Source organism: Ammodytes marinus (assembly GCF_949987685.1).
Source record: "Ammodytes marinus genome assembly, chromosome: 8".
In the NCBI taxonomy this organism is placed as follows: Eukaryota; Metazoa; Chordata; class Actinopteri; order Uranoscopiformes; family Ammodytidae; genus Ammodytes; species Ammodytes marinus.
Window position 1 is genome coordinate 10554311 of NC_137212.1, and position 11976 is coordinate 10566286.

General features: G+C 45.1%; 2 protein-coding genes across 2 annotated transcripts in view; one reads left to right on the top strand and one right to left on the bottom strand.

The window, feature by feature from the left end:
* Positions 1–1189: 1189 nt before the first annotated feature.
* On the top strand, positions 1190–4077 carry igfbp1a (insulin-like growth factor binding protein 1a). The gene is made up of 4 exons (XM_080033084.1): positions 1190–1722; positions 1910–2082; positions 2401–2529; positions 2894–4077. Exons 1-4 carry the CDS (start codon positions 1341–1343, stop codon positions 3002–3004), a joined length of 795 nt encoding a protein of 264 aa, XP_079889210.1. The 5' UTR covers positions 1190–1340; the 3' UTR covers positions 3005–4077.
* Positions 4078–7807: 3730 nt separating this feature from the next.
* Positions 7808–11976, bottom strand: part of igfbp3 (insulin-like growth factor binding protein 3) — a 14428-nt gene continuing 10259 nt past the window's right edge. Inside the window, exon 4 of the mRNA XM_080033082.1 lies at positions 7808–7943. Coding sequence (XP_079889208.1) covers positions 7818–7943 — 126 coding nt within the window. The 3' untranslated portion in view covers positions 7808–7817. The remainder of the gene's footprint in view (positions 7944–11976) is intronic.

The following is an 11976-nucleotide window of genomic DNA, read 5'->3' on the forward strand; positions in this document are numbered from 1 at the left end:
TCGGAGCTTTGAGGAATACAAATCTGGGTGTCACGTGAGCGCGACCTAACACCAGTTGACAGATGATGCAATCCTATAAAGAAATTGCATGGATCCGATCACAGTGCATTCTGCTGCATCACAGAGGACGTGATTCATGTTAAACTGTTGTGTGTTGGGGGGGAAAGTTAGAGAGAAATAGGGGAGTCCATCACCGATACTCTTGTTTAAGTCATTTTGCAAATAAAGGGAACATTATCACATGTCCGTCTTGGGCAGCACTGGGAGGATACCAAAAGGTTTACAGCAGGCTGTGAAAACGTGCAAGTTGCCCGCCGTGGGACCATCAAAGCCCCAAGAAAGCGGAGAGACGATGGACGTGTCTGCGGCCATGTCAGCGCAGCCCCATTCAAAGATCTGCGCTGTTGGCCTATTGTCCCAGGAAACGCGTAATCACAAGTGGAATGAGTCCAACGCAAGCTTCAGAGCGCGCGCGAGGGACAGAGAAAGGCACCTGGCCACCACACATTCCTGTCCCCCTTGATTCACTGGCGTAAACAGTGACCATCATTCGCGCAAAAATAAAAGTTACATACGGTTATTCCTCTGCAATGCTTCGTCGAGTCAAATAGGAGCCGCTGGTTCTGGAGCGTGGGCGTGCGTAATTTGCGCTCATTAGCTTATGAATTTCCCCCCAAAGTTGTGTAACAAGTTCGGAGAGGACAATAAATGGAAAAACCCCATGAATAGACAACGTTGTTCCTAAAGGGGGGCCTCATATGAGCCAGAGCAGAAAATAAGGAACTGTGTCTCCTCTGAAATCGATTAAATCAGCTCCCGCGTAACACTGGGTGAACTTATTCTCTTTAAAGTTATGAAAACAAACTAACAGTAAAGTCCCCGCCTCTTTGTTGTTACTGAAAGCTGGCAATGTGGGGTAAAGTAGTCTAGTGTAGCACCCGGGTGAGAAAATTGGGGGCGGGGGGTCCTTGATTGCAACATCAAACACTGGTGTCGTCACTCGTTTGCCATACGTGCAAGCACTGCCTGTTCCAGAATAAATATTGACGCGATTGTTGTATTCAAATGAGCTTTCCTGACCGGACATAGGCGGGCCAATCAGAGCCCACCGTATCATCACACCTTCTTTTCAGAAATCATTCATAACGCCGATGCGTCAAACACTCACAGAGGACCCGGCTATAAATACGGCTGTGCGCAACGCACAGTTAGACATTTTCCCAAAATCAAACGAAAGGCACAACCGAGCAAGAATCGTGGGAATCCTGCTTACAACTCTTGATTATTATCTCTGCCTTTGCTCTACATTTTTATAGTCTATATTTGATACCCAGCTCACTATGTTGGCCATGGGTGGATTATATTTGCAGCAAATCGTGGTGGCAGCTGTGTGCTCCTTGCTGGCCTCAGGGACGCTGGGGTCCCCGGTATTGGGGCCAGAGCCGATCCGATGCGCCCCGTGCACTCCGGAGAAGCTGAGCCAGTGTCCAGCGGTGGCGCCCGGATGCGCCGAGGTGTTGCGGGAGCCCGGCTGTGGATGCTGCCTCGCCTGCGCCCTGACGGCTGGGGAGCTGTGCGGGATCTACACGGCTCCGTGCGGCTCCGGACTGAGGTGCACCCCGAGACCCGGCGACTCCCGGCCGCTGCACTCCCTCACCCGGGGACAAGCCGTGTGCACGGGGAGCACTCAGGCCGCGCTGACCCCCGAGCCCCAGACACACGGTAGGCCTTTATTACATCCATGTTTAGACATCTGTGTTTTAGCCTACCACATCCGGTAAATGAGCATTATTACTCCCCCCCTCCCCCCCAAAAAAATAATAAAAAATAAACAATTGATAGGCTTTTCTTAAGCCATTTACAGTTACATTCAGTCAGTCCCCTATAACGTTCGTTCCATTTCCTTCAGATCAGGGAGAGCCAGAGCCAGAGATGGAGAACACAGCCACCATCGTCTCGGACCCCAGCTCCAGCCACTACCTCCCCGGCCACAGTAAGCCCTACGACCCGCGGGTTGCCGCCGACGCTCAGGAGAGCATGAAAGCCAAACTCAACGCCATCCGCAAGAAACTGGTCGAACAGGTAAGAGCCAAACGATGTGTCAGTGTCATTGTGTGTATTCTGTGAAAGCCTCTTATGTGCAATATGTTGCTAAAAGTTTTGGGGAAGGTTTGGGGGAGAGGCGTAGTGCACCACAAGGGGGAGCTCGTGTGCTGTTTGAAGAGCTGATGGATATTCACGAGAGAATGGGGGATGCCTGTTACAAGTTTTGCATGCAGTTTGATGTCAGCTCATGTTCTTACTGATAATTAAGCAGTGTTGATTATTAATCCTGTGTGTTGGTACAGTGGAGGCACAGAGCTCATTTTAACCCTCCTCTCTCACGTTTATTCTGTGCAGGGGCCCTGTCACGTGGAGCTGCAGAGAGCCTTGGACAAGATTGCCAAATCACAACAGAAATTAGGAGACAAATTAACCAGATTCTACCTCCCCAACTGTGACAAACATGGGCTTTATAAACCTAAGCAGGTTGGTGTCCTTACTGCTCTTTGTGTGTGTGTGTGTGTGTGTGTGTGTGTGTGTGTGTGTGTGTGTGTGTGTGTGTGTGTGTGTGTGTGTGTGTGTGTGTGTGTGTGTGTGTGTGTGTGTGTGTGTGTGTGTGTGTGTGTTTATTGGCTCTCTTTGGGGATTCATGACATCCACCGAGCGTGAAAATTGTCTCACCAAGTTGTGTGAGAAATAACGTAGCCAAGATTATGTCAACCACAGATTTGAGTGTGGCTGAATGAGATGTTGCCCAGTTAGTGCTGCACGACCGTACATGTGTGTATGACACATGGGATGAAAATGATGGCAGTTGAGTGACCTGATTTGTGTTTTTTTTCCTCCGCAGTGTGAATCCTCCCTAGATGGACAGAGGGGTCGATGCTGGTGCGTGAACTCCTGGAACGGCAAAAAGCTTTTAGGTTCGACTGACCTGCCTGCAGACGCCGAATGCCCTTAGAGAGATCAACCACTGATGTATAGATCTCCCAAGAAAAAGAAGAAGCAAGCCACTGATTTTTGTTTTCCTTTTTTGATAGCTGTTTATTTATTGATCTTGTCCATGGTGGTGTTTAATTCAGGTACACTGTCATTGTGGGACTGTGAGTCCCAACCACGCTGAAACCCTTCCCTCCTCCCTCCCAACATCCTATTCAAAAACCCGTCCCAAAGAGAAGAATATCTATTTTTGTTTTTCTGAAAAGGAGATTTTAATATTGATGCATTTACTTCTGCTCTTCAGCCTTATTTATTTCCATTTTTTATTTCATTTTTATTTTTTATTTGTAATTATATTGAGTATTTATATTATTTTTTTGCCTTATTGTTATTATTATATTATTATTTTTATGGCTGTATAAAGTGTATATATGTATCTTGGCCCTGAGTAACTCCACTGCTGAGTTGAGCTCGCTCTACCCTTAAGGAGTTGTCTGGAGGTTTGGTTTTGTGACAAACCAAGCAAGAACAAAAGCACTGAGTGACCAAATGTCATTTAGAAGTACTTCTAAATGTTGTTTTCATGATTCATTTCCACATTGTTGCTATTGTTATGTAATTTTTTTTTTAATATTATCTATTCTTTCTGATGTGACACATGATCAGCTCTTGTCAGTGAATGCAAATCTCTATGTCGGGAATCCTTAAACACTCTCAGAAATAATTTCCCATGGTTCCATGAGGTTACAGATAGCATGACAGGCGGTGACTTCCTGCGCCGCCTCTCAGACGGGTATTTCTACATTAACCTACCTCCAATATTTATGTGTCTGCAGTCAGTTGTCTTTCTCAGAAAAAAAAGACTTGCTATTTACGTTATATGTTGCTGTTCTCTCTTGACCAAGAACACATGACCACAGAGAGCGAGTCCCACGGTGAACCGTGACGTGGGGCGGCTCTGTTCTATCCACATGCTGCTGTTGGAGAATTATTGTTGATGTGAGTCTATTCCAAAGTGACTAACTGCTCACTGGTGTACACTTTTGTAATTGAGATGTAATGTATGAAAAAAAGTTGATATATTTAATAAAAACATTAACCTCAGCTATGCGCCTCTGGCCTCTCTTTCACCTCAGACCGGTTTATTTTGTGCACTGACATCTATAGGTCGCAAAACACTAGAATTATAACACCTTCATCAGGACCTGATTATGAAAGTGTATGTGTGTAGATTCACTCCTGGACCACACATTCTATATTGGGTGTGTTTGTGTGCTGTGTTATCACGGTGATCTAAAGTGGAGGTCCTTGTCTAACTTTAGACAGTTCTCTCTGCGCTGCCTTTTGACCCGCTCTCTATTTGCCTTGGTCGGGCACAGGAATTTGCCTCAACCTCTCGTGCCCACTGCCAGCCTGCCTGGCACCACCAGATTTATTTTTATTCTTTACAAATTGAACCTTTGCTTTCTCCTTATTGACAAATTCCAAGACAGAGGAGAGCCTGATTGCATTCAAGGACTTCAACAGAGAAAATGTGTGTGAAAAAAAACTCACCAAGAGTGATTGAAAGGGACAAAAACAAACACCAGTGACAGTACTTTAAAATGTGTTCATTTTTTATTTAAAAAAAAGACATTAAATACAAATTATATATTGAATCGAAATATTTTCCTTCTTCAGAAAAAAATAATAGCTGTGTGATTTCTAGTTTAGTATCATGAAAAGCTTGAATCAAAAAACTCTTTGAAGGATAAACTTGAAACGAAAAAACAAAATACATTTACCCGTGAACAGAGAGATTCTTAACATGATGACCAGCAGGGGAAAAACATAATGATAAAAGTGACATAACAGATGTGTGACCCTGGCTCTGCACTATAGCAGACTGAAGCGGGATGGCTGGGTGTGCATGGAGAGAAGTGCCTTTACCGAAAGGTTCACTGGCCTTAAGGAGCAGTGAACCAAGATGACCAGAGACCTGAGTGACTGACTGACACAGATTGACACTGCTGAGCAACAGAAGGAAAAGGTTAATTAAAAAATAAAACATTCATTAGTGATTATATTCCCCAAAATACACTGAATCATAGAGACTTTGCTGTGCAATCGGCGAGTCACTGAATTGTTCATAAGAAAACCTAGTTTGGATCAGCTTATAATTCTTTCTTAGATAAATAATTTTCATTTTTAAGTACTGTACATGATGTCTAGTCAGACACATAGCTGGCCAGGAAATAATAATTATAATATATATAAAAAGACACACTTACAAAATCAGGGATGGAATAGCTTAAACATAGTTTCATGTATGTTCCTCCCTTTACATCAAGTCTTTGAATAGATGGGATATAGCACCAACAGGCTGGTTGTAAGTTGTTGCTGTCTACTAAAGGAAGTGTACAGCCGACTCCATGCTACCAAGCTACTGGGCAGGCATTCTTTGTCGGCACTCTCTCCACTTTTCAAGTCTTTACACAGGATGTGGGAGAGCGTGGGGCAGGAAGCTCCTCGGGGAGGACCCCGCCTCCTCCCTCAGACCCCCTACCACTTGTGTGAATGCATATTTGGTGCTGTGTCCACCTTGTGGAGATTTGTTGGCATACGTTCATACAAGCATTTTTTTTTCAAAGAAACAAAAACAACAACAACAACAACAAAAGAAAAATAGTTGCATTGAATGGAAAATGTTCTGAGGGGTGTTTCGCTAAGTTTGCTGTCAGAAGTCCTGGTGTAGCTTTGTTTTTTTTTGTTTTTTCCTCTCTCTTTCTTATTTTTCTCTCCTCACTGGATTATTATTGTTTTCTTACAGTATCACACTGTTTCATCAGACATTACCTCCAAGGAAAGGTATGCAGATGCAGATAGGTCCAATTGTCTTTAACTGCATGCATTGACGAGTAGCGGCGCAGCTAAAGTGCTTTAAGTGCTTGTGCTTGAAGCATAGGGGCAGCTGGCACCTGTGGCGGGGTGGGGCCGGTCACACCAGGCGCTCGCCCCGTTCAAACAAGCCTACACCAGGTTGCACCACTGACAGGAAGAGGACCGGAGGTTGGACAGGGGGCTGGAGCAAGGGAATAACAGCTAGGGTTAGTGGGTTGGAGACGGGGATCAGACACACAGACAAGGACAACGTTTTAGACAGTGAGGATGAGAGCAGTAGGGAACAGTGGGTGGTGGGAAACAGACTGATCTAACTAACTAGACTTATCACTACAGGGCGGCGTGTGAGCACCTCAGAATAACACTCTTTAGCACATTACATACTCCACTCTCTGACACCTTGAAAAATGCCTCAAAAAGTTTGTAACTTCCTCTTTCACCGAGAACAGCATCTGCTGTTAGTTTTAGTTCACAACAGCTACTGTGGATAAAAAAGTACTCCACATGCTTACCGGTGCAGATGGAAAAAAACATAAACAGTGAACTGTGCAAACAACAATGAGAGCTCTGTTGTTGTTGTTTTAGCCTGATAGTCAGACTCAATTTCGTATTTGCTTCACTATTTAATCTGATGTGCGGCTGCAATTCAGAGGTTTGGAAGCAGGCTAATATTTTGGCACATCTTGCATCTTGATTCACTTCTCTGCTGTTGATCTGTAACTTCAGTATGTTCCAAACACTGAGAGTTTTTCCAGAACTTGGTTAAATACACAACTTGTACTTGGCCCAGAGTGTCTGCCGGGAAACCTTGTGCGATGCTATCAGTGTGCGCGGATCAACAGTGAAGAGGTGGATTATGCTGGAGGATCTGTTACAGAAGTTTCTATGGATGTGTGAAAAGAGTGACCCTTCACATCTATTGTAGCTGTTGTGAATCCAAGCTAACTACAGTTGTTCCTCCTACACGAAAGGTGTAAGCTACAGAGCCACATTTCAAGCAGCCCGTCGAAGGGAGAGTATTTAAGTGAAGTAATCCTTTAATTGAGAACAACAGAGGGTGAACGTGAGGCATGGAGGTCTGTTTAATAAGGCACTGTTACTGCGTGGTTTTCCTCCCTTCCCTTCCCAATAGCAGGACGAGGGATAAGCCAAAGGAGGACCATTGGTAGCCAACGTGCTGGATAAGAAGTCAAAGCGTGCAAATCTCATAAATCGTTCAATTCAAAATGGACCCTGAGCCAGAGAGCATGTGTTTTCTGCATTGTGTAATGGAGCAGGGGCAGTGTGACACATCTAAACTCAATTTATAGTGAAAAAACAGTATTTACACACTTACACGGGGGAAAGCGCACACTCACACGCCTTCTTGCACAGACATGCAGCTGTGCACACATATGTTATGCAGGTGCTCACACATTAAGACACACACACACACACATACTTGCGGTTACACACTCACAGACAGACAGACACACACACACACACACACACACACACAATAGAAAACGGTGTTGGTAGGTTCTTTTTTTTCTTTTTTTCAAGGTCACAGTCACAAACAAGTCCTCTTTAAAGTGAGTGGAAAAGTCCCTCCTTCATCTCTCTCTAAAAGAATAGTGCAGATGGTAGGATTCTCTCTTTCTTCTCCTTCTCTCTCAGCTTTCAGCTAAAACATTTTTGTTTTTGTTTTTTTAAAGAAAGGATAGGGGTTCCCTAAGCACGGGAAAGATAGCTGTGATAGACAGGAGGCATGGCCGGTCACTGAGGCTGTGCTCCACCCCTACCCCTTCCCCTACCCGGCAGAAACGGGACCTGAAATCATAAGGTCCTGAGCCCCTTTAAATGTTTATGTAAAACTACATGCAAGAGCAAAGTAGGCTCTCTTTCCTTCTTTCTTTCTCCCTCCTCCCCTAACTCTCTGTCTCCCCCTCTCCATCCACTCGTCCGTCGTCCCTCCATCATTTGCTCTCCAGATTGTAGCACTGCGTCTCACCCCGTTCCCTGCCGTTGAAGCCAGGCAGAGGCTGCCCGTATTTGTCCACACACCAGCAGTAGCCCCGCCTCCTGCCTTTGGATGGACGGCACTGTGAAGGGAGGACACAAGAGAACATAAGATAAGTTATCCTGCTTGTTAGCTTTCATCAAACACTGTGCAAAAAAGATTAACGCGTGCTCTGCAGTCTGCACCAGAGAGGGCACGGACAAACATATCTCATCTAGCTCCGACTTCCATCTTTAGCAGCTAGTCCCCAAAGACGGGAGAGCAGCCGAGGACTTATCACTTTGAGACACATTGTGAAAACAGATTAGCGTTTCCAAGGTGAGGAATTACCCTGACACGGCTTTATCAACACCCCCTCCAAAGTGCATGTGAGTAGTATAATAAGACTCTATCTCTCGGTTGGCTTTTAGATTTTGAATGCTTGTCAAGAGGCCAAGTCATGCTTCAGCAGAACTCCTATGAGAACAAACATCTCATCGATCATGGAGAGGAATGCCCAGCTGTCTGGAGCTCTCAGAGTTTTCATGTGCTGAACATATCAGGGATAAACACTGCAGACGATGCAGCCGCTCGCTTTGTGAAAGACGATAATAAATGTATCAATGTAACTCCCAGGCGTCCACGTGCAAACCAGCATGCTGCTGCTGAGTCCGTCCAATCTTTGAGCCGCACAGGAGTTTATTTATCAGGCGTCTGACCAGTGGGGGTAAACCATGAAAAAGTAGATTATTTTGGAGGGAGAGGGGGGCAGGGAATGAGGAACGCACTGAGTGACTGAGAGTGCAGGAGTGTGAAGGTAAACATGCAGTTGCTAAAATATTTGCCAAGGCCAGTCGGAGGGCTGCAAGGAAACCAGTGCTGCTATTCTGGGAAGCTGGCAGACACTCAAAATCATCTGGAGCTGATTATGGCCCCGCGCGTGCACCAGAGCACATAAACACACAGCAGCAAACATGGAGGCGCACACAAACAGGAGTTGAATGTGCTGTATGTAAACATACATACCCCCCACCTGCTCTCTCTCACACACACACACTCACACACAAGTACACACACACACACACACACACACACACACACACACACACACACACACACACACACACACACACACACACACACTGTAATATCAGATGTCCCAGAGGGGGCCAGGCTTTGTAGAGTGGCAACTTTATGAGCTCCATTTGGGGTACACATTAAACGGCAACAATCATTCTAAAGTAGCTCAGAATAATCCTCCTCCTACCAAACATGTCTCCCCCCTCCCCAGGGCGAAGTGGTGACAGAGTGTCGAGGTGACCAGCCAGGGTCGAGACACGCATGTCTGTCCCACTGTCAGTGCAGTCCAAAAGTAGTAGGCAGTGTAATATATACAGGAAATGCATTCCAGAAGAATTCTGACAGTTTTATTTGGCTATGAACACCAGTAGGCTCATTGTTTCAGTTGAAACAATTGCTGAAAAGATCATGAAAAGATCAGCCACACTTGTTCTTGAATTTTTTACCCAATATGTATATATATTTTTTAATTTAATTTTGGATGCAACAGTACCGTATATAAGAAAGTGTAAAAAAAATCTCAAAAATCGTATGCTTATGTGGTTTCATCAAAAGTCGTGAGGTACTTTTTCTTTCGTACCGGGCAGCCATCGGTCGCCATTCCTTTCTGTACAATAGGAAAATCTATTAGCAGACTCTTGAAACTTTCCACAACCCATAACACTGAACAACAAGTCTACTTTCATGTTCACAGGCTTTTCAAATAAATCCCAACCACATTTGGAGTGTACCGTGCAAAGACAGTGTACGGCGGAAGTAGCATGACAATGTTTGTACAACTGCGAAAACACACAGGCAGCTTTGTGTCCTTAAACACCTGTAGCAACATGGCCAAGATATATGATTAAACTGCTGCTCCTCTAAAGAGCTGATACACACTGTGTCTGTGGAACAGGACAGCAATATACGACGCGCTGAAGGGCCAAGACGCCACCGGTGTGTTGGATCACACTGATAACGAGAAGTGAGGGGCATCTTACATCACCAGTGTGTGTGTGTGTGTGTGTGTGTGTGTGTGTGTGTGTGTGTGTGTGTGTGTGTGTGTGTGTGTGTGTGTGTGTGTGTGTGTGTGAGTGTCAGTTAACCTCAAAGTCATATGAGATTCAAGTATAAGTTCCAACAGAAAGGAGGGCAGAGCCAAAACAAAACTCTCCTGATACTTATAGACTGCAAGGCACTGTAGCCGGCTGTGTAGCGACAGACAGCCAGCCAGCCAGCCAGCCAGACAGACAGACAGGCTTTTAGAGTGTGACCAGGTGTCTGTTTCCTGCGTAGCCAACATCCACATGCAGCCAGAGTGCATGATCAAAGGCAGCTTTATAGAGACAGAGACCCATTAAAATACCAACAACTACTGCAGCCAGTCTGGGGGCAAGTACTCAGCTCCGCCACGCCCCGTTCACACACACACTAACATCATCGAAGGATTCTTCTTGGTTAACTCAGCTTTCCTCCTACCTACCCCTCTTCCCCTCTCTCTCTCTCTCTCTCTCTCTCTCTCTCTCTCTCTCTCTCTCTCTCTCCTCTCCACCCTCCACTCCCCCTCACAGTGCCTTCGTCTGAGTCTGCGGCCAGTTTCTATTTTAGCCCTGACCCAGTGGACGAGACCGCGGAGAGGAGCTTAACATTGTGTTCCTCTGCTCGGGTTAATGATGATGGAGCCTTGTATGCGCCTGGTGTGTGTGTGTGTGTGTGTGTGTGTGTGTGTGTGTGTGTGTGTGTGTGTGTGTGTGTGTGTGTGTGTGTGTGTGTGTGTGTGTGTGTGTGTGTGTGTGTGTAGCAGGGTTGAAAAGCCAAAGGAGAGGCGGAAGGGAGAGGAAGAGCAAATGTGCATGTATGCATTCCCCTGTTGCTTGGCTACCTTTGAATTTCCGCTCAGTCTCTCTTTCATCTGTGAACTATTAGCAGTCATCTCAAGCAATCCTTTCTTTACTGCTTCAATTTACACACACACACACACACACACACACACACACACACACACTGGGTGTCACTTAACAACCTGCCCACAAAATAATTTCAGTGATTTACACAACTTTCTGATGCAAAAATTATATCTGTGTCTTTTTGCAGTGTTATTAATACAAACTCCATTGCTTAAAGGAACACGCCACAAAAAATCAGTCTTTTTAGTAAATGCCCATCATGCGTAGGCTTGTAAAGCTTTAGATATTGCTTCAGTTCATGAGGGCTACAATGGAATCCAACAGAAAAAAAGGAAACCTCTTTGTATATTCACTTTGTCTGAAACTTAGTTCATCTAACCTCCATGTGTTGCTTTGTTTACTCTTTCACACACACACACACACACACACACACACACACACACACACACACACACACACACACACACACACACACACACACACACACACACACACACACACACACACACACACACACACACACACACACACACACACACACACACACACACACTCTTCTCAAACTATGCCAATCAGCTTACCACACTTGTTACAGACGAAAGCTGTGTACTGTTTTCCTGTAGCATACTGCAGCATATTTCAGTAAAGATTTTTGAATAATGGCTAAATACACAAGTATCATTTGTCGCTAGCACGGTTAGCTGTTTATGTTTGTTATCCCTGACCAGTGTAAGTAAAGATGACAGGTGTAAACAGCTAATGTTGTTAGCAACAAGTTGAAACTGCCAGGCAAATTTAAGTGAGAAGTGAAATGTGTGGCAGTAGAGCTGACCTATTATTAAGTTTATGCTGCAATAACATTTGTAGTTTTGAAACCACAAGCACAGTGAGGTGAGGAGTTGATCATCAAAACAGGTTTTTGGAGGTGAATTCCTTAATGGTGCTCGTTAATCACCCTGAACCACAGCCGAGAATCATCTCAGACCTTGTGCCCCATATTCTGCAGCCTCACTGGCCCTGCGTGGTCCACATGGCTGTCGCTAAAAAAAGAGCACATTTTATCCACCCCACACATTCATAATGCTACCTTTATCGGGTGTGTTTGCGTGTGTGTTGTGCGTTATGAATGCGTGCTCTTGTGATGCCGGTCTTTATAGCTAATAGCAGCAG